Genomic DNA, 19,300 nt, shown 5'->3' with positions numbered 1-19,300 from the left:
GTATTGCGACTGTGTCGATTCTTTTCCAGGCAAACCAAGGGTTAAGTTGTGATATCGAGATTCACGCGTACCACCCGATAACATACGAGTGGGCAGCACTCTCGTTAGAGCATAACCGCAGTATCGTTTTTTAAATGGCAGCAGAGAAAATCGGGATGAACAATGTATATTAACAAAATACCTTTTATTTTTTATTTGTATGCACTTAATATATATGATTGATTTTTATTTGTCCAATGTTTCAACATTTTTGGCTTAATTTGATTTAAGTATGATTAATTTTAATTTGTCCAATGTTTCATCATTTTTGGCTTAATTTCAATTAAGTATGATTAATTTTAATTTGTCCAATGTTTCATAATTTTTGGCTTAGTTTGAATTAAGTATGATTAATTTTTTAATTTGTCCAATATTTCATTATTTTTGGCTTAATATTATTTAAGTACTTAAGTATTTTGTATTGTTACTAACAATTATGTACCGGTGTTTGTTCTCCGCTATCCTCTAATTGTTAGTAACTTGTATTCATGATTAATTTTACAAACCATCAAATACCTTGTAAGGAGAAAGTGGATCTACTCCGTTAAAGAGATTCCAGCGATCATGCTCTCTAGCGGAGCCCTCATCAGTGTAACGCCGTTCGCCCTTATCCTGCTCAATGGAATTATTATCACTCACAAGATTAGGAAAATACTCCATTTTGTAAAGCCGTCCGAAAAAGTCTTTCGGAAAACGGCGTCCATCAGAATGCTCATCATGATGAGACTGTTCAGAAAAATTGTCTTTAGTGCAGCCAGGATCGTTAAAGTACTGCGCAATCGAATTACTATCACTGGATAGCTGATCAGCAGAATGTCCATTTGAGTGACGTCCAGTAGAACGCTTTTTAGTGCAAATATGATCGAAACGCTCCTGCAAGTTGTTCTCAACACTAGAAAATTGATTTGGCAAATGCCCTTGGCGTTTGGTAGTATAGTGTCCACCAATATTCTGCACCAAATCTTTTAAGTCATTGCTAAACTGATGGAAACAGTTGTCAGTAGAACGGGTTTGAGAAGGAGTTACGGTAAAGCGCTCTCGCTCATTTTTCCGGAACTGGCGACGTACGGATGGTGTCGCACCTTGAATGTTGCGTATTATTAAATTCTTTTCGCAGTGCAATTTTGGATCGTAGGTCGGGACATCTGGATCAATATCCCAATCTTCGGTGCACAGATGACCGTATGACTGAAGTGGCAGAGGCTCAGCCGCAGGCAATTTGTCTGGGTGAATGAACAATTCAAAGTTTGAACGCCACTTACAGGTCGAAACGTGTTCCTTAAAGAGGGAATTTTGAGCCAGACATACATACGTATGTACATGAGTTTTCGTACTTACCACCATTTTCGAGACAGAAAGCACATGTGACGAATTAAATGGGCAGATCACCATCTTGGCCGTTGGATGGTTGGGGGCGCAACGAATCAAATGGATGGCTATGCGATTGGGTCGCAATAAATGTGTTTTATCGTAGGGACATGTAATATAATCGTCATTCTCCGTTCTTTTTACAGCAGAAGCCATCGATGAGTTAGTACCGCTATTCGTGGTATTTGAATTCGTCGAAAATTTAAATTTGGACAATAAGATGGACAACGCATACAGCCGCCTACCCACTGTCGAATGCCGAATGCAATAGTTTAGAGAAAAGATATCAGATAATAATCTAACGGCTTCTATTGTGAAAATGTGGCAGCTTTGACATTTTCTCAGGCGCTACCACTACAACTATAAATAAAACGATCTTTTCGATGCTTTGAAGTACTCAAATCATTTTATAATGTTAACTTAACATAATTTATTTTAAGCGATCAGGTAACACAAATAGTATTTGATCAATAAATATATAATCTGTCTAGCTCTCCTTATTATTCTTTCTGATGTATTACAAAAAACTGTTAGTGTGACTAATTCATAATTTTAGCTAAACCAAACACGCAAATTTGAATTAAAAACCATTAATAGTGTCGAAAATTCAAAACCACCCATACTGTCGATAAAGCACTCGGTTGTTTACCAGCTGTAGTTGCCATGATTTTGCTTGATAGTTGACGTTGCCACGCTGTTTGCAAACGCATTTGTTTACTTCATACGTCGCACGTGTGTTTAAGTAATTTCATTCAATTATTAATTTCTGAAAATATGCCGCCCATCACACAAGAAGGCAATTGCCTTATTTATCGAGGCAGCAATTTTCTGAAACAGCGCCTCGTGCTTTCCTGTCTGAGCGGGAAACCGGTGAAAATAACACAAATACGTTCGGATGACGACGAGGCGCCTGGTTTACGTGAGTTTGAGATAAGTTTTATACGTTTGCTAGACAAGATCACAAATGGCACCAAAATTGAGCTAAACGCAGCCGGCACCAGCGTCATGTTTAGCCCGGGACTACTACACGGTGGTGAATTGCAACATGATTGTTGCGTGCAACGCGGAATTGGCTATTATTTAGATGCATTAATTGCGTTGGGCCCGTTCTGTAAAATGCCACTCCACTGCCAACTACGTGGTGTAACCAACAGTAAAGAGTCACCATCCGTGGACCATATAAAGGGCGCAGCATTGTCTGTGCTTAAGCGTTTTCTGCTCGTTGATGAGGGTCTGGAGCTGCGCGTTGTGCGCCGTGGCGTTGCACCTCTAGGCGGTGGCGAAGTGGTGTTTCGTTGTCCGATACGAAAGAGTCTGCGTGCCATACAATTTCAAGAACAGGGCATGGTGAAGCGTATACGTGGCACTGTTTATGCCTGCAAAGTGTCGCCGGCTATGGCAAATCGCACCGTTGAAGCTGCAAAGGGCTGCATGCTTAAATTTCTGCCCGATGTGTATATCTATACGGACCAGAATCGTGGCAAAATGTCCGGCAATTCTCCAGGATTTGGCATTTGCCTGCTTGCTGAGACCACAGATGGTGTTTGTTTTGCCGCCGAATGCAATTCTAATATTCAAGGTGAAGCGGTGGGTGTCTAAAATATTTTTTAAAACAATTTACCTTTCTATCCTAAATGATTTTATTTCTCGACTCACAGGAAACACCATCAATTCCTGAGGATCTCGGACGAGAGACTGCAATGTCTCTGCTTAATGAAATTTATCGCGGTGGTTGCTGTGATTCCGCCTATCAGTGGCTAGTGGCGCTCTACATGGCTCTTGGCCAGAAGCATGTCTCCAAATTTGTGACTGGTCCACTTTCCACCTACACGGTACATTTTCTTCAGCATTTACGGGACTTCTTTTCGATTACATTCAAACTGGAGAATCCCGAGCTGGATGAAGATGATGCCGATGAGGTGCGTGGCGCACAAAAGGTCCTCATGACTTGTGTAGGCATTGGCTATACAAATATCAACAAGCGTGTTATATAAATTTAGTTTATAAATAGGATAGAAAATACTTCGATGTATATACATTTAAATAAATATCTTAAAGTTACAATGCTCTTCTGAATTCATAAGTATACGTTTAAGTTCGATGACCCCGCCTTGCTGGTGGTAATCGCAAATATATATCTATGTATGGCACATTCATTTTTAGTTGATCTTTATTTTATAATTATCATTATTTAATGAATTATTTTTGAAAATTTCCAAATAGCTCTTTCGCTTCGAGACTGTTTTACGGGCGCATACGAGTGTGTTTATATTCTAGGATATATCTTTGTAAGTAATACTTTTCTGAAGAGTGCCTGGAAAACCCATTATTGGCCTTGAAAGAAATAAATGATTACAAATTAAACGTTGAATTACCTAAAAAAATACATAGTACATACATGGTAATACTTATTTTTCTCGCCCCTATGTTGTTATTACTTTTTAACCCAAATTTAAACTTGTATTTCCATGTGCCCAGTTCAAGTTTAAATCTTAATTGTGTTCCTATGATTGAAACCTTTGGAACCATAATTTCTCAATTAAATGTTTGTAAATATCTTTCAAAAAGTACGAAGTGTTTTTTTTTTCATACCCTGTACCTACGATCTAGAAATGTTCGTTCGTCTTGGCATGTAAACTTCAAGTTCCTAAGCAACAAGGGCTTATTCTATTTTATTGTTTCTCCCAATAAATAATGTCCACAATTCCAAAGCTACAAGTTGTCGGGCTTGCTCGGCTGTAAAAGTTTCTCTTGCTTTCATTATATAATGAATTTTGTTTTTGTAATAGGAAAATCCTACGAATCACAAATTCCTATTGTTCAATAAGTTTCGTTAGGGTTTACGGGAAATTTTATTTGAAGATCTCATTTTTTTGAATAGAATTTTAATTTTTGTTTCACGAACTAAAAGTTTCTAGTATGTACTAATGAAATTTTCTCAAGCCCAGATACATATTGTTGTATTTTAGTTCTCATATCATCGTTTAAGCAGAGAATTTGCATTACATATTAAACTTTTTTAGAAACTTGAGTAGCGTTGGAACCTATATCGCGAAAATCGAGAAATCGTCGTTCCTAATCGTATTGAATTACATTTTTAGCCATGTATATGTACGAGTACTATATATATAAATATTGGACATTTAGCTTGGCTTGCAACTTTGTTGCAGGATCTCGGACTCTAGCCATAACGCTGGCTAATCAGTTTGCTGGTTCATAGACCCCTGGGGACTGACGCTGCTGAGTTACACGAGTAGGGTAAGGTGTTGAGCCCTACTTTTTATATTTTTTGTATTAATTTTTATTTCTTGATAACGACGACGCAACGTCGCCAAACACATGCAAACTTAAACAGATTTTAGGTGCTGTTTTGTTTCCATAGCAAGATTTTGCAAGGCATGTGCTTGGCCAGCTCAGCGAAAATATGGGTCTATATATTGAATGTAAACCCGACACCGACTTCCTCCCTCAGTGGATAGAAGAAAAATGCTGCTCAGCAGATTTGTTTCATTCAGAGTGTGGGTATATAAGGTGAGAGCGACGATTGCAACGACATCAAACGTCGCTTGGAATCGTTTGGACAACATCGCCTTGTAGATTGATATTAAACATGAGCTTGAGACTGTGTTTGGTGGCTTGCCTGTTGGCAGTGGCCCTTGCTTCGAAGGATTCGCTGAAGCCATCGCAATGGCTGAACCCTTCCGAGTTGGAGAATATGCCGTCGCTGAATGAGATCACCTGGGAACGTTTGGAGAACACACCGCTGCAGCGAGGCGCTCAGATGGTTGACCAAATCTATCACGTGGCCCACATCAAGCACGATCTGACACCCAACTTTGTGCCCAGTGCCAGCAACATTCCCGTCAGGATTGTCAAAGCCAATGGCAAGAGTGTGGAGGCCAAGCTCAACAATTACGTGGAGAAGGCACGTGCCCTGCCCGGCTTTGGCGATGATGAGGTGACCATTGTGCTCACTGGTCTGCCCCAGACGACCCCCACCATCAAGAAGGCTATGCGCAAGCTAGAACAGGCCTATATGCAGCGCTACAACTTGCAGGAGCAGCAGAAGAGCTCTCAAACCCAGGAGCAGCGTCAACAGAAATACAAGGACTACGATTATACATCCAGCGAGGAGTCTGCTGATGAGTGGAAATCGGCCAGGACCAACAGCGGCGATTTGATCGTAAGTTTGTAAACTTTTCCCCATGACAGCAACCTTTTAATAAACCCTTCCCCTCCATGTAGATTATCGATTTGGGTGCCACTTTGACGAGCTTCAAGCGTTACGCCATGTTGGATGTAGCCACTACTGGTGAAATGATTGGTCACACTTTGGTGGAGCTCGTGAAGGACGCTGACGTGCCACAGCAGATTATTCATTTGATTGGTCAGGGTATTGCCGCCCATGTTGCTGGTGCCGCTGGCAACGAATTCACTAGCCACACAGGCCAGAAACTGCGACGCATCACCGGTCTGGACCCCGCTAAGATTTTGGCCAAACGTCCCGATACCTTGATCGGTCTCTCTCGCGGCGATGCTGAATTCGTCGATGCCATCCACACCTCCACCTACGGCATGGGCACTCCAGTGCGCAGCGGCGATGTCGATTTCTATCCCAATGGACCCAACCAGGGTGTTCCCGGTGCCAAGAATGTGATTGAGGCTGTTGTACGTGCCACCCGTTACTTTGCCGAATCTGTCCGTCCAGGATATGAGCGTAACTTCCCCGCTGTTCCCGCCAACTCGCTGAAGCAGTACAAGAACAACAATGGCTTTGGCAAACGTGCCTACATGGGTATTGAGGCTGATTTCGATCTGGAGGGTGACTACATCCTCGAGGTGAACGAGAAGAGCCCATTCGGTCAGCGCACCGCGGCACAGAAGCAGAACTACTACCATGGTGTCCACCAACAATTGAACCTCTAAGCATAAATCGTGGATGACGACAAGAATAAGCATGAATTACCTGAAACACATAATCGAAAAAGCAAAACAAAAACACTAAAATAAATACATTAGCACAATTTCTTAAAAGAATCGAGACATTTATTAATTTTAATTCATTATCTAAGTTTTAAAAACTTGGCGCTACCTATTAGTTAACAAATATGGCAACACTACAAGGTTGACAGCACTGCAATTGCATGCCATGTGGTAGCACTATAAACAGTTTTAATTGCTGACGCTGCCACTTTTGACGTTGACGTTGACAGCGACATGTGTGTATGTGGTTGTCGCAGCTGGTTGCAAGATTGTGTGTGTTTGTGTGGAATACGCCGCGTTTAGTTTCAGTTGGAATTGTTGACTAGCTTAAGAATTTTAAGGTATTGTCAACAATGTATATCAGGACAGTAGCAATACTGCTTGGCTGCCTGTTGCTCTGCAACACAGCCGAAGCCTGGCACTCGGAGGAGCTGGAAATTTTCGATCTTGTCGAAGAAATTAATAAAAATTTCTACGAGTTTATGAACATCAACCAGAATGCCACGAACAATGAAATTAAACGCGCTTTTCGTACACTGTCCATTCAGCTGCATCCGGATAAGAATCCATCGGAGGATGCGAACATACAGTTCCGTAATCTAGTGTCCATCTATGAAGTGCTCAAGGATGCATCGAAGCGGGAGAAATACGACAAAGTCTTGCGCGATGGAATGCCAAATTGGAAATCCGCATTGTATTATTATCGTCGCATGCGCAAAATTGGTTTGTATGAGGGCGCCTTCATACTGTTCCTCATTATCACCGTCGGACAGTATTTGTTCGCCTGGGCGGCATATTTGGAAAAGAAATATACCGCGGAGCAAGTTTTCGGAACCAAATTGAAGAAACTACAGAAGAAAAACAAGAATATTGATATGGATGTCATACTTAGTGAGATACCAATGCCGTCTCTCATCAATACATTGCCCTTCCAAATACCGTTGGCCATCTGGAATCTGCCGAAGACAATCATGAATGGTTTCAGTAAAGCAAATGAGTTCAAGGAACTGGCCTTGGAAAAACGCAGACAGTGAGTGAATACAATGTATAAATTTCTGGTAGTGTTTCTAATTATGTTGCATTGCCTTTCAGGGAACTAGAGGCGGCCCGACGGCAGGAGGAGCTCGAAAGGGAGGTGGAGGAACAGGCACGTTTGCGCAAGGAGCACAAAGAGAACTTGCGTAAACGAAAGCAAAACACTAAGGCGCCGGAAAAAACGGAGGAAGAGCTGCGCGGCTATTCCCAGATACAGGCTCGCGAGGTGACCGAAGACGATGCTGTGCGTCCGGCTACTCAGAAGGTCAGCCATAACGGCTCTTAAACATTTTGAAATTAAAATTTACCACGGTTCCATTTTGCTTTACAGAGCACTGTTAGTGGCGGTTTTTGGACCGATGAAGATCTAGCCGAGCTGATACGCTTGGTAAAGAAATATCCAGGCGGTGCTGGCAGTCGTTGGAACACCATTGCCGAGTCCATGAATCGAACCGTACAGGAGGTCACATTTATGGCAGCCAAAATGAAGGAAAATGGCTATCGCATACCCGGCCAGACGGAAAGTGTGGCCGAGCACATTGTGCAGGAATCCCAAGAGACTGTGCGCAAGGAGAAGCTGAAAAAGGAGGCCGGTGCCGGCACGGGTGAGAAGAGCATGCTCATACCCGAAACGAATTGGACGCAGGAGCAGCAACGTGCTTTGGAGGCGGCCATTGTTAAGTATCGTAAGACGGTTGGTGGTGGCGATCGTTGGCAAAAGATTGCCAACAGTGTGCCAGAAAAGACAAAAGAGGAATGTCTGGTGCGGTACAAATATTTGTGCGAACTGGTTAAGTCACAAAAGAAGGCTGAATTGGAGGCTGCGTCGGCTAATGCAAGCACAGACGCCACTCCAACCCAAGTCGAGCCAACAGTTGCCAGTGCCGATGTCGAGGTGTTGGCCGAGATCGAGCCTGAGCCCGAGGCGGCGCCAACGTCGAAAAAGTTAAGCAAACGCGAAAAACGTCGACGCAAACGGGATCTGTCCAGCGGCGAAGACTCGGATGATGCATATCAGTATGAAATAAGTTAGCTTACACGTTCCCCACTTCCGTCCCCCCATGGGCCCAATGCGAAGCCCTGATTAGCCACTACTACTACGTAAAGAATAAACTGTTTATTCATCGGTTTGTTTTTGTTTTTAAATTAAACTGCCTCCTTCGAGGCATTTCCTAATACTATAAGTTTGTAGCTGTTTTAAATGTGCTTCAAAATTTAACGTAAATTAAAAAATTTGGACATGGTAATTTGTAATGTAAAATGTATTCTCTAATTCTAGAGAAGTGTTTGATTTGCACAGCGTTCATTGCCTTAGAGCTCAGTAGAATGCTCTGCTCTGCTGATCCCAAACCATTTGTACTTGTTCGAACAATATCGACACCTTGGATTAGGATTTGCACAAGATGATCTCAAGATGCTTTGAACTGAACATATTTTTGGCATTTGTGTTTTGCATACTTAAAAAATATAGTATTAAACGATTTTTAGGACATTCTTGAAGGTCTATGGTCTCATTTATTGTCACAAAAACTCAACTTTTTAGAGCACTTCAGCAAATAGCTTTATAGATATTTTTGGGGAAACTTCGTTTCTTTTTAATTATTGTAAAACTCTCAGTCCTTTTGGGGGCAGTATTAACTTTATACGCTTTTAAAGTATATTGTTTCTACTTTTTGTCCAAAAGATCTCGACACTTTTAAGTTTTTAGTCAAAACCCTGTCAGATTGAATTAAGATTTCACGCCAAGGCAAGCCCTATTTCCTTTGTTTTTTTTTTTTAAGAAAGAAAAAAATGTTTTCCGATCAGGTTCAGGTCTCTGATTTATTTTCCCTGTCTGTAGTGTACAAACCTTAAGTGTAATATACAAAGTCTCAGTTTTCAAATACTATATTTTGAATGAATAAATAATTAAAAAATAATAATAACAAAACAATTTCAAACGTACATTTTTGTGCACTTAGCTCCTTTAATTTAAAAATAAATAAATAAAAATGATTTCACGTTAAATGGAAACTCAGTGGAGAATTCTCCACAAGCGCCAATTTTTCCCATTTTGAAGACTCATGAGTGGGAACACATATTCTAAAGGTATTATCTAGCAGTAAAGTCCCTTTCAACGTATTAAGTCACATGTTTGCAGTTTAAAGTCCTGGTTTTAAAATACATTATATGCTGGAAGAAAAGAATACAAATAATAATTTAATCAATTTAAAACGCCTTGTAAGTGATTAAAAAAATACATATTTAAACATTTTAAAAATTCATTCGTAAATGGAAATCTAGAAAGCTATGGTGACATATCACTTTTTCTAAAGATGGCTTAGAAAGTATAGTTTGAAACGCTCATTAATTCAATTCATTCCTGTATTTTCAATATTGAATTTTTTCAATATTCTAAATTAAGTTAATATACAAAGATGCTAGGTCTCAGTTAACTAAACTATTTAACAATTACAAATTAGAGATTCTTTTTATCAATAGGTCATAAAAGTTTGCATTTTTAGTTGCAATTCCCCTTACGATTCGCTCTTCTCTGTATCGCCGGCCATTACAGACTCTTTGCTAATTTCGAGGAACGACGCCTGTGACATTTCTGTATCATCATCTTCATCATCGTTGTTTTCCATTTCGAAAATTGTCATTTTACGCTTGCGATCGGAGAGAACGGTGGCTACTTTTCGACTGCCCGAAACGGCCAACATTTCGCAAACGCCATCCAGACCCTTAAAAGATACCCCCTCGGGATTGTTGTGAATGCTGTGCGTCAGTGTGGTATCCATCAGCTTGACGAGCGGTCCGAGGCGATGAAATGTGCTCTGATTGCGTGATGAGGACAGCGAGAATTGCACAAAATAGCTGTGAGGACGCACCCCAGGCGTGGGCGTCGTTGTCTGTGCCAACATCGACAGCGACTGTTCATTATAGAATTGCAAATCAACGAAGCGCAAATTGTAATAGTCCTCATGTAATTGAATTGTAAATGGTCCTGGCTGCAATTGAATTCTTGTGCAACGCAATGTGCAACGTTCGGGATTGAATTCTAGGACGACAACCTCCTGCCAGCTCACTGTGACGGCCAGCATATCACATTTGGCATCCGGATCGCTGCTCTCGTTCACATAATAGGTACAGTGAACGAAATCATCGTTCTCATCGGCAAATTCCGGTAAGTCTCCGATAATTACGCACGAGCTGAGCTTAAAGCTGCCGCTTATGCTTTCGGTCGGCTTATGGAATACTTCATCGATGGCATTGAACATTTTCTCACGTTGTTGTATCAGCGATGAATCTATATCCTGTGGCACCACCAATCGAGAATTTCTTAAGCATTCATTTTCCTGAAGTATTTGATCCCACAGCGTCGAACATTCAGTTTCCTCGGGCTGTGTCAAATTGACATTCTCCAGATACTGACCAACGCGTTCCAAGTTAAATTTGCTGCGAGTAACCTTGATAGTGGAACCATTTTCCCCATCATTAGCGGGCGGCGCTGCAAAGAAAGTTTGCCAGAATAAAAAAGGATTAAATGAATTTATATATATGTATAGTACATACAAATTTAGCTATTTATGTTTGCGTTGGAGATATTCAAAAACACTGATTCAAACTGTCATAACTAAGATGAAGAAATGATCTTCGATTAAATATATATTTTTAACTGAAAACTAAACCCTGGAAACTTTACAAAAGTATATACATATGTATATGTAACTACTTTGTAGACCGCATTTAATGGTTCTATACATGGTATGTAGAAATAATCAGTATAATCTGATGGTTTCTTTAAAATTTTGCCTTCAGCGTCTTCCCTTCACCACCTGCTATTTTGGCTTTGGACCATCAATAATATAGTTGTTAAAAGCAGACATTGATAGTATGTATTAGCAATGACTATGAATGGCCTTTATGTAACTTACTTTCCTGGTCGCTGGAGTCCGGTTCCATGCAATGAAAGAATTCAATCAGTCGTGCATTCTCCTCTTCGGTGAATACCATATCATCAGGTATTTCCTGATGTGACAGCCGAAGTATTGTGAATACCATCCAGGAGTGGAAGAGTTTCATGGCATTGACTAGAGAATCAATTTGGCGCTGCATTTCGCGGACTTTCATGAGGAATGTGCCACATGCGCGCATCGCATCGTTTGCCACCTCCGGCACAATTAAGGACTATAATATATATGAAGGGATTAATACAACAGAAGTAAGATAAGACTAAATACAATTATTAGATTAAAAACCTCTCGAAACTAGACTAATTGGGCATTTCTATAACAAAATAATCAAGAAAAGACTAAGTTGGTTTTTTTTTATTCCCCACTTACCTCAAAATAGTGAGCGATGCGTCCGAATCCCAAAATCGTGTTCATAAAGTAGAACATATGAACTGCGGCGCCATTTAGCTGCTTAAAGACCAGGCTCTGCAGGTTGCTTAGACTTAGATCCACAGAGTTGGCTATTTTCTTGAAACCTTTCTCCGTCAGGGTGCTACATGAAACACGATATATAAATAAGAAGAGAGAGAGATAGATAGATAGAGATAGAGGGAATGAGCATTTGGGCAGGCAATTGGAGAAGGCAACGCACTCATACAGAAATTCCTCGAAATCGAGTGTGGCAAATCCGAAAACGTGCAGCTCCATAAAATGTGCCGAAATCATGCCATATGCCTGAGAATTGGCATACTTTGTCAATTTGTTGTCCATTTCAAATTGCACCGTTTCCCAGGCCTCTGTTATGCACTGTAGGGTATCGTTTATGTAGCTGTAATGATATGAGATTAATGATCACATATTTGGATATTTAAAGGAAATGCCTCACTTCTTCGTTTCGAGTATGTGCGCACAATATGTGGCCAATTCCAGCATAGGTTCCATGCTGTCCTGCAGCACCTGATTGTGAAAATGTAGCACCTTCAGCTGTTCACCATCGCGGAGCAGCGCGTAAATGGCATTAAAATCCCCATTTAAACGCACATCGTACACATCAAATTGTTCCGGATGCATCACATGCTGGGTGAGATCAATGCTGCCTGCCTGCAAAGCGCCCAACAGCAGTAAATGGACTTTGCCACTGCGCATAATCACGACCAGAAAGCAAGGTGAGCCCTTGGGAAATGATTTCTGATCGAGTGTCTTCAGGCAGGGGTCAATATTTGTCAATGGTTGTAGCTTTGGCAGGAAACGTTTGTGCCGGTCCCGCGAATGGCATTTGTAGCTCCACAAATTATCCTTGCATGTTATGGCCTTGCTAAAGTATACCTTCTTGATGTCATCCTCGTAAATCAAACCCGATATGATAGTCTCGCTCTCCGCATCGAGCAGAGCTACCTTGCCATTGCTATAGCCAACGGCTAATAGAGTTTCGTCCATTTGCCAGCTCAGGGAACGCACGCGCACATCTTCGCCAGGCGTGGGAAATGTCACAATCTTTTGCCAATTTAAACGTTGTATGATTACCTCGCCTGTTTTTGTAAATGCAATTCGTATGAGTGTAGTTGAATTTGAATGGTCAGGCGCGAATGTGCCGGTTTACCTTTTTCGGTGCCATACGCAATGAGATCCATTTTATTATTCCATTCCATTCGCTCCACTATGCAACTCATGTTGCGAGAGCCCAACAATTTCATAGAGCTAGCCTGGGCCATTTTTCATTCAAAAATGTGCGAAATTATTTACAAATGTGTGGCTCTATAATTCTCCTCTTCCTTCGATAGCGCGTTATCGCGTAAGATATCGATTGCTGCATTCGCGATAGGCATAGACTATAAACAAGATTTTGGAACGCAACAAATCAAGGGGATTCGCCACGCACATACACACAAACATTGGTATGTATTTACATATACCTATACATATGACAATCTGAAAATGGCATAAAACGGCAACTTTGGAATCTTTGAGCTTAAAAAAAAATTGAATATTTTGTCGTACATGATTCGTTTATTGTATTAAAATTTTAATTGTACTTTACAATTAAATTAAGGAAAAATAGTAAAACTAAATGTCCATACATAATGTTCCTCCTATTGGTAGGATACAATGAAGACTTTTTATGTTTGTTTGCATATGTATGGATGTGTGTACATATGTATGTGTGAGCGTGTACTTAATGCTATTGTTTTTCTTATTCTGGCATTAATAATGGATGTATGTATGTATGTATGTGGTCTGTGTATATGAATGCAAGGTCTGCACAATTGTGGAAGGCGCTAGTTATGTTGCTATACTATGTATGTATATCCAATATTTTCTGGCGTCCGGTTTTAATTTTTGCAAAATGTGCAGATTTAAGCCGCGGCTTCGCCGTTGCTATTATTACTGCCGGGTTCGGGTTTCGCGTTCTCGTCATTGATGCTGCCGGTGCCGCTGCTGGGACTTCTCACGGCATTACTGCCACTGCCTGAGCTATTGGGTGTGCCAACTGGGCCACCACCGGAACTGCCACCAACGCATCCACTACTGCCCACACCATTCTCATCGCCTCCAGTTCCATTGCCATTGCCTGTATGCCAGGTTAGACGCTCCTCGTAGAATTGTATAACAACCTGGGGACAGCGGACGTTGGCCACTTTGGCAGGCACTAAGTCGGCATGATCACTGCCCTTCCATTTCATTAGAAACATAAGAGCTCCCGATGAGTCTGTGGCACCTAAGATTTTCGATGGCTCCAGTCCCCGATCGAAGCCAATAAGTTTCTTTTGCTCGTCACCGCCGTCGTCCTCCATAAAGGATTTACGCTTGCTGCGTATTGACTCTGGTGTGGACGATGTCGATAACCTTTTTTTAGTCTCTTTTTTATTGTTCTTCAGCGATTCTTCGAATGCGGCAATCAAATCTGGACAATCGAGATTTTCCACCGGCTCCCAAGTGTTTTCACTGCGTGGATAACCCTTCCACTTTAGATAGTATTCTGTTCGTCCATTAACGGTACGTTTGTCTTCGACGCGCTCTACTGAAAATTCGGCCATTTCGCTCGAATTTGTTTGTTCTGTTTTGAGTTTTTACGCGTTTTGTTTTCTCTATCACATTCGCTACTTCTATCTGTCTATTATTGTTACCTTTTTCGACTACACTATTGTGCAGGAGTTAAAAGAACACTGAGTGCAAAAAGGCAAAGAACAGAGTTGATCTGCCAATAGGTGGCGGAGCAACCTTGCGTTATTATTTTCCGTTCCGATAACATGACAGTGCTGCCACCCTCCGTGTGAAACATCTGTGACGGCATGTGCTGTTCTTTTGCACGTTTTGGACCGAAATTTGCGTTTAAAAACAAACGGAGGCAGAGACATATTATTAAAGCCAAACAACTTATAATTCAAAATGAGCGAGTTTGTCAATGAAAGGCAAGAGAGACTTCTACCGGAATATGAGCAGCTGCGAAATTGTAATATTCTCACGCCGCAGCAAATCACGTAAATATATTTTATCCAAAACAAAGCCACTGATAGTCAAGTAAAAATTTCATTTCTTAACCATAGGGAATGTATAAGAAAGCGCGAGTCCCTATTCGTGGGACTATCCCAAAGTAAAGCCTCGGTGAAAAACTACATTGAATTTCTGGTTTATGAAAAGAAAATATATAAGCTAATTACTGAGAAGGAGAAGGTATGCAACATTAAAATGCCTGGTGTGAAATCTGCGATAGCTACACGGTTAATACGTCTATATCGCGAGGCATTGTCGAAATTTCCACATGACATGCATCTTTGGAGCAGCTTTGTGAAGTATATGAAGATATCAAAGCCCGAAGAGGTGTCTGCCATTTACGAGAAGATGCTATCAGTGAGTCTGGCGGATCATTTTTTGTAAACAAATGTTAAATGACATTTTTATTCCCACAGTATCATGGGGATAAGTGCAGCGTTTGGGTCGATGCAGCCCTTTGGCTATATGGATATCATCGACAGAATGTCTCGCGAGCTCAAGACCTTTTATTACGTGGTTTGCAGCGTCATCCGGAATCAGAAGCTCTGAACCAATGCCTCTTTGATATTTTGCTTGATCAGGCAACGAGAACGGATTATAATCTCAGGCTAAAGGATAATACCATATCGGAGCTGGATATTGCATTGGAGCGCATTGAAGCTGTTTATCGGAACAGTTCGCAGAATATAAAAGACATAAACTATTATATTAGTTTGCTCGACGCCTGTACAGAACAGATGGATCTGACGGTGCCATTGCAGGTGAAGATTATTGAAGATATGCAGGCAAAGTTTCCCCTTGAGCCGGTCTTGTGGGATAAATTGGCGCAACGTGAATTGCAAGGCCACCATTTGGCCGATTTGCGTGAATTCGTTATTTTCCACAATCAGGAGGCACAGGAAATAGAAGCACATCGGGAGGCAGCTGATAAGAAAGCTATGGCATGCGTCTCCTCAACCACAGACCCTTCGGATGGTGAGAATGAAAAGAAATTGGATGTCTGCACCATCAAAAAGCGACGTCAACAGTTTTCTACAATTTGGACACCGAGTTCGTTGAAGCGACGCATCGAACTGTGCGTATCTGTTTACAAAACCGCTGTGCAGACATTGAACTCCAAAGAAATGTGGGATCTGTATATCAATGCGATGCTGAAACTGAACAAAGACGCCAGCGAAATGGGCAAATTAAAACAGGAGAGTCTTATGTCTGCTTTCCACAGCGGTCACAAGGCAAAGCTATTGGATGTCCAGCACTATGAAGTGCTGTATAAAATTTTAGTCGCTAAAAAAGGTGGCGAGAAGTCATTAGTACAAGTTTTAAGCGAGATTCTTGAATACAATGAATCGTTTCGCATCAATGAATTGTTGCTCTGTGTGCTCATCAGACTTGATGACGAGCCACGTGTATTCGAACTGCTCCAGCGAGCTTACAAAAGTCTTGGCGATGAATCGGTGCCCTTGTGGAAGCGTGTCATATCTTACTACCGCCATCGAAGCGGTTCAAAATCCATGAAGAGGCTCGAACAGATTTTTGAGATAGGTTGTAACGATCTTAGTCCGAAATTTGCCCAGTTTCGTTTCGAATATGTGTCCTATTTGTGGCAGGAGCATTCGCCGGCCAAGGCACGCCAGGAGTATCAGCGTCTGGCATTATTGCCGCCAATGTCCCTAACGCTCCATAGCCAGATGGTGGACTTGGAGTCTAAATCGGTGAGTATTATACTGTATAGTATAGAAAGTATTATATATACAGAGCAAATATTTAAACAATTTTCATACTTTTTCAATACAGTTTTTTATTTTGTTTGATTAAACAGCTTTGCTTTATTTTACATTGCATGCAATTCAATGAACATCTGAAGAATCACATGTTTATACGAACATACATATAATGTTATACATTTTATAGTAATGTTTGTTTGTGTGTAAGCGTATGTGTGTGCGTGTGTTGTGTGTGTGCGTGTGTTGTGTGTGTGCGTGTGTTGTGTGTGTGCGTGTGCTGTGTGTGTGTAGAGGAGACGCCTATTTAGAAATAGTTTCAGGCGTCTCAAAATTCGTTCCTTCGCTATTATAAGTGGTGGTGCTACCAACACAGTTGTAGCCTTCTTCGGTCTTAATGTTCTTAATCAGTTGGCGGCACTACCAATGCCGTTCTTATCATCTCCCTCTTCTTCCTCGTTCTTTTCCACCTTAACGAATTTGGCGACGTCATTACGATTTTCAGCGTCGTTATTGGCACTGTGCCAGACCAGTCGCTCCTCGTAGAACTTGATCACCACCTGGGGACAGACGATGTTGGCGACTTTGGCAGGCACTATGTCTGCTTCATCAGTGTCTTTCCATTTCATTAAAAACATTAAAGGGCCACCGGCGTTGGTAGCACCCAAAATTCTCTCTGGCTCCAACCCGCGATTGAAGCCTCTCGGTGTATCAGCGCCGAAACCCTCTTTGGCATCGTTTTCATTATTTACGAATTTTGCATTCTCCATCGTTTTTTAACGTTGATATTTCGTTAATTTCTTCAAATCAATCTGTCTTGCTTGCTTGTCCTCCTGCACGCGTTGGCTTCTCGTTTGAAATAAATGTCTGTTAACGTCTGAGTGGCGGGGAACTGCATTTGCAGAGCAACAACTATAACAGAATCCACATTTCCGGCGAAATCTGCACGACTCCGTCCTGCTCGCACGCATTAGTACTGAAAAGCTACGCACATTCCACGTGCTTTAAAATTCACTGTTAAAGATGTACAAACACTTCTATGTTTATGAATATAAGAAACAGTTAGTAAATACATACATACATACGTGTTTAATTATATGTACCCACGTACGTATATGCATACATATGTACAAATGTATATATGTACATACATACGTACATTTAATTTAAAATTTATGAATTTAATTTATTACATATGTATATGCTTATTATTAGTACTTGATTCCACAAAGATGTAGTGCTTTATAAACTCAATCTTTATTAGTCTTCAATATTTTAATTTGCTATCCATACTACATACATACATACATATGTATGTATGTACATACATGGTGAAAGGCAGCACAATGGAGAAGTACCGTTAGCTTTGTGCGCAGCTGCTGCTGACTATTTCTCATGTACTCTTCACACACACACACATACAAGAATCGTATGTTTGTTTGCAGCACCCGTAGCTGCCATTTTGTGGATTCTCTTCTTGTACATGAAAGGGATCATAGTTGATTTGAAATACAACTGTCTTGCTTGCGCAGCCAGAATGCTTTTTGTGACAGGAGTTAGCTGCGACGTAACTGTAAAGCATACGCGTGCGTACAAGTGCATGTGCTTACATAAATACTGCGTGTATACATTTATTCATACATATACATATGCATTTATATGCATATATATTCCTACATATACATATGTATGTGTCTTATTTTTTTGCATGGAAGAATGTTTGTAGCACACAGAATCATCTCTGTCTTTGCAGCGTTATGCAATAATAAGGAGGAGGCGCATTGGGAAAAGCAATCCCAATGACGTCACACGATTTGCTTCTTTGTTTATAGTCATATTTAGTGCCAATTTTTTACGAACTATAACTATGGAGTTGTCAAAGTAATGATCGCTCAAAATTTGTAAAAGTTAAAATTTTTCCATTAGAAATTTTGTTTTGTTGAACATCTAAATAACACATTACATATTGTGTGTCTGTATCGAAGAAATATATATATGTATATATATTTTTTTAATTATTCGCATATATTTGTGATTTAGATGTGTTGATCTTGAAAGAGGTTATTGTTTCCTTTTCAATCGTTATTTAATATCAGCCGTCCTAAGATTAATTTTTCTTATTTATTTATTATATATTATAACTTTTTCGACAACCGAGCTAATAAATTTTTGTTAACATTTTCCTTGAACCTTTTTTTTTATTGGTTGTGGACGTAAAAATGAAAGTAGTGGGGCTTAGTTAAAATCGCCAGGCAGTAAAATGCACTGAAAGTTATATAATTTCTATATCGCCAATATGCCTGAACCAAAGTGCAGTATTTTTCATCGAGCATACCTAAACTCTATTCTATTCAAAATTGCAAAATTTCTCAACATTTTGTATTTTCTTTCAGGTGCCAATTGATGTGAATTCTTGCCGCCTGTGTTTTGAGTATATGACGAAATTTTTTGGGAAAACGGAGCCAAGTGTTTGGATCGATTTTATAGCATTCGAGCGGGATCATGGCGATGCCCAGAAAATGCCGCTCTTGACTCTCCGTGCAGTATCCACATTAGACCCGTCACTAGTGTCCACTTTTGAAGTCAAACGCGTTAAAATGCATTCGGGAATTATGGATAGCACTTAAATATATTATAATTTAGATTATTTTTATAGCCTGTACCCAAAGGGTGAAAGGCTATACTAGTTTTGTGCGAATGTATGTAACACACAGAAGGAGGCGTGGC

The 19,300-nt window shown here is 40.6% G+C and overlaps 7 protein-coding genes across 10 annotated transcripts; 4 read left to right on the top strand and 3 right to left on the bottom strand.

Annotated features, from left to right (window-relative positions):
- Positions 1 to 398: 398 nt before the first annotated feature.
- On the bottom strand, positions 399 to 1,632 carry LOC115627310. Its single transcript, XM_030522953.1, has 2 exons — positions 1,378 to 1,632; positions 399 to 1,317 (listed from the first exon to the last, which is right to left on the bottom strand). Exons 1-2 carry the CDS (start codon positions 1,561 to 1,563, stop codon positions 538 to 540), a joined length of 966 nt encoding a protein of 321 aa, XP_030378813.1. The 5' UTR covers positions 1,564 to 1,632; the 3' UTR covers positions 399 to 537.
- Positions 1,633 to 2,140: 508 nt separating this feature from the next.
- On the top strand, positions 2,141 to 3,471 carry LOC115627278 (probable RNA 3'-terminal phosphate cyclase-like protein). The gene is made up of 2 exons (XM_030522908.1): positions 2,141 to 2,994; positions 3,066 to 3,471. The coding sequence occupies exons 1-2, from the start codon at positions 2,182 to 2,184 to the stop codon at positions 3,399 to 3,401; spliced, it is 1,149 nt and encodes a 382-aa protein (XP_030378768.1). The 5' UTR covers positions 2,141 to 2,181; the 3' UTR covers positions 3,402 to 3,471.
- A 1,495-nt stretch (positions 3,472 to 4,966) lies between these two features.
- On the top strand, positions 4,967 to 6,444 carry LOC115627425 (vitellogenin-3). The gene is made up of 2 exons (XM_030523098.1): positions 4,967 to 5,590; positions 5,653 to 6,444. The coding sequence occupies exons 1-2, from the start codon at positions 5,018 to 5,020 to the stop codon at positions 6,331 to 6,333; spliced, it is 1,254 nt and encodes a 417-aa protein (XP_030378958.1). The 5' UTR covers positions 4,967 to 5,017; the 3' UTR covers positions 6,334 to 6,444.
- Positions 6,445 to 6,670: 226 nt separating this feature from the next.
- On the top strand, positions 6,671 to 8,686 carry LOC115627424 (uncharacterized protein F54F2.9). Its single transcript, XM_030523097.1, has 3 exons — positions 6,671 to 7,420; positions 7,483 to 7,690; positions 7,757 to 8,686. The coding sequence occupies exons 1-3, from the start codon at positions 6,744 to 6,746 to the stop codon at positions 8,456 to 8,458; spliced, it is 1,587 nt and encodes a 528-aa protein (XP_030378957.1). The 5' UTR covers positions 6,671 to 6,743; the 3' UTR covers positions 8,459 to 8,686.
- Positions 8,687 to 9,462: 776 nt separating this feature from the next.
- On the bottom strand, positions 9,463 to 13,099 carry LOC115627423 (anaphase-promoting complex subunit 4). 4 transcript variants are annotated; one of them, XM_030523092.1, is made up of 7 exons: positions 12,961 to 13,099; positions 12,247 to 12,889; positions 12,013 to 12,189; positions 11,751 to 11,913; positions 11,343 to 11,595; positions 9,946 to 10,915; positions 9,463 to 9,597 (listed from the first exon to the last, which is right to left on the bottom strand). In XM_030523092.1, exons 1-7 carry the CDS (start codon positions 13,070 to 13,072, stop codon positions 9,591 to 9,593), a joined length of 2,325 nt encoding a protein of 774 aa, XP_030378952.1. In that variant the 5' UTR covers positions 13,073 to 13,099; the 3' UTR covers positions 9,463 to 9,590. The 4 variants fall into 4 exon arrangements, with proteins under 4 accessions (XP_030378952.1, XP_030378954.1, XP_030378953.1 ...); XM_030523094.1 differs by having other exon boundaries at positions 12,019 to 12,189; XM_030523093.1 differs by lacking the exon at positions 9,463 to 9,597 and having other exon boundaries at positions 9,851 to 10,915.
- Positions 13,100 to 13,347: 248 nt separating this feature from the next.
- On the bottom strand, positions 13,348 to 14,499 carry LOC115627221 (chromobox protein homolog 3). The gene has a single exon (XM_030522843.1). The coding sequence runs from the start codon at positions 14,393 to 14,395 to the stop codon at positions 13,715 to 13,717; it is 681 nt and encodes a 226-aa protein (XP_030378703.1). The 5' UTR covers positions 14,396 to 14,499; the 3' UTR covers positions 13,348 to 13,714.
- A 149-nt stretch (positions 14,500 to 14,648) lies between these two features.
- LOC115627185 (U3 small nucleolar RNA-associated protein 6 homolog) lies at positions 14,649 to 19,300 on the top strand. Its single transcript, XM_030522788.1, has 4 exons — positions 14,649 to 14,839; positions 14,906 to 15,209; positions 15,269 to 16,564; positions 18,967 to 19,300. Exons 1-4 carry the CDS (start codon positions 14,748 to 14,750, stop codon positions 19,198 to 19,200), a joined length of 1,926 nt encoding a protein of 641 aa, XP_030378648.1. The 5' UTR covers positions 14,649 to 14,747; the 3' UTR covers positions 19,201 to 19,300.

The sequence above is a fragment of the Scaptodrosophila lebanonensis genome, unplaced genomic scaffold (genome assembly GCF_003285725.1).
Source record: "Scaptodrosophila lebanonensis strain 11010-0011.00,11010-0021.00 unplaced genomic scaffold, SlebRS2 tig00000092-arrow-pilon, whole genome shotgun sequence".
Lineage (NCBI taxonomy): Eukaryota > Metazoa > Arthropoda > Insecta > Diptera > Drosophilidae > Scaptodrosophila > Scaptodrosophila lebanonensis.
Note: the sequence above shows the minus strand (reverse complement) of the source record. Positions and strands in the feature narration are given on the sequence as shown.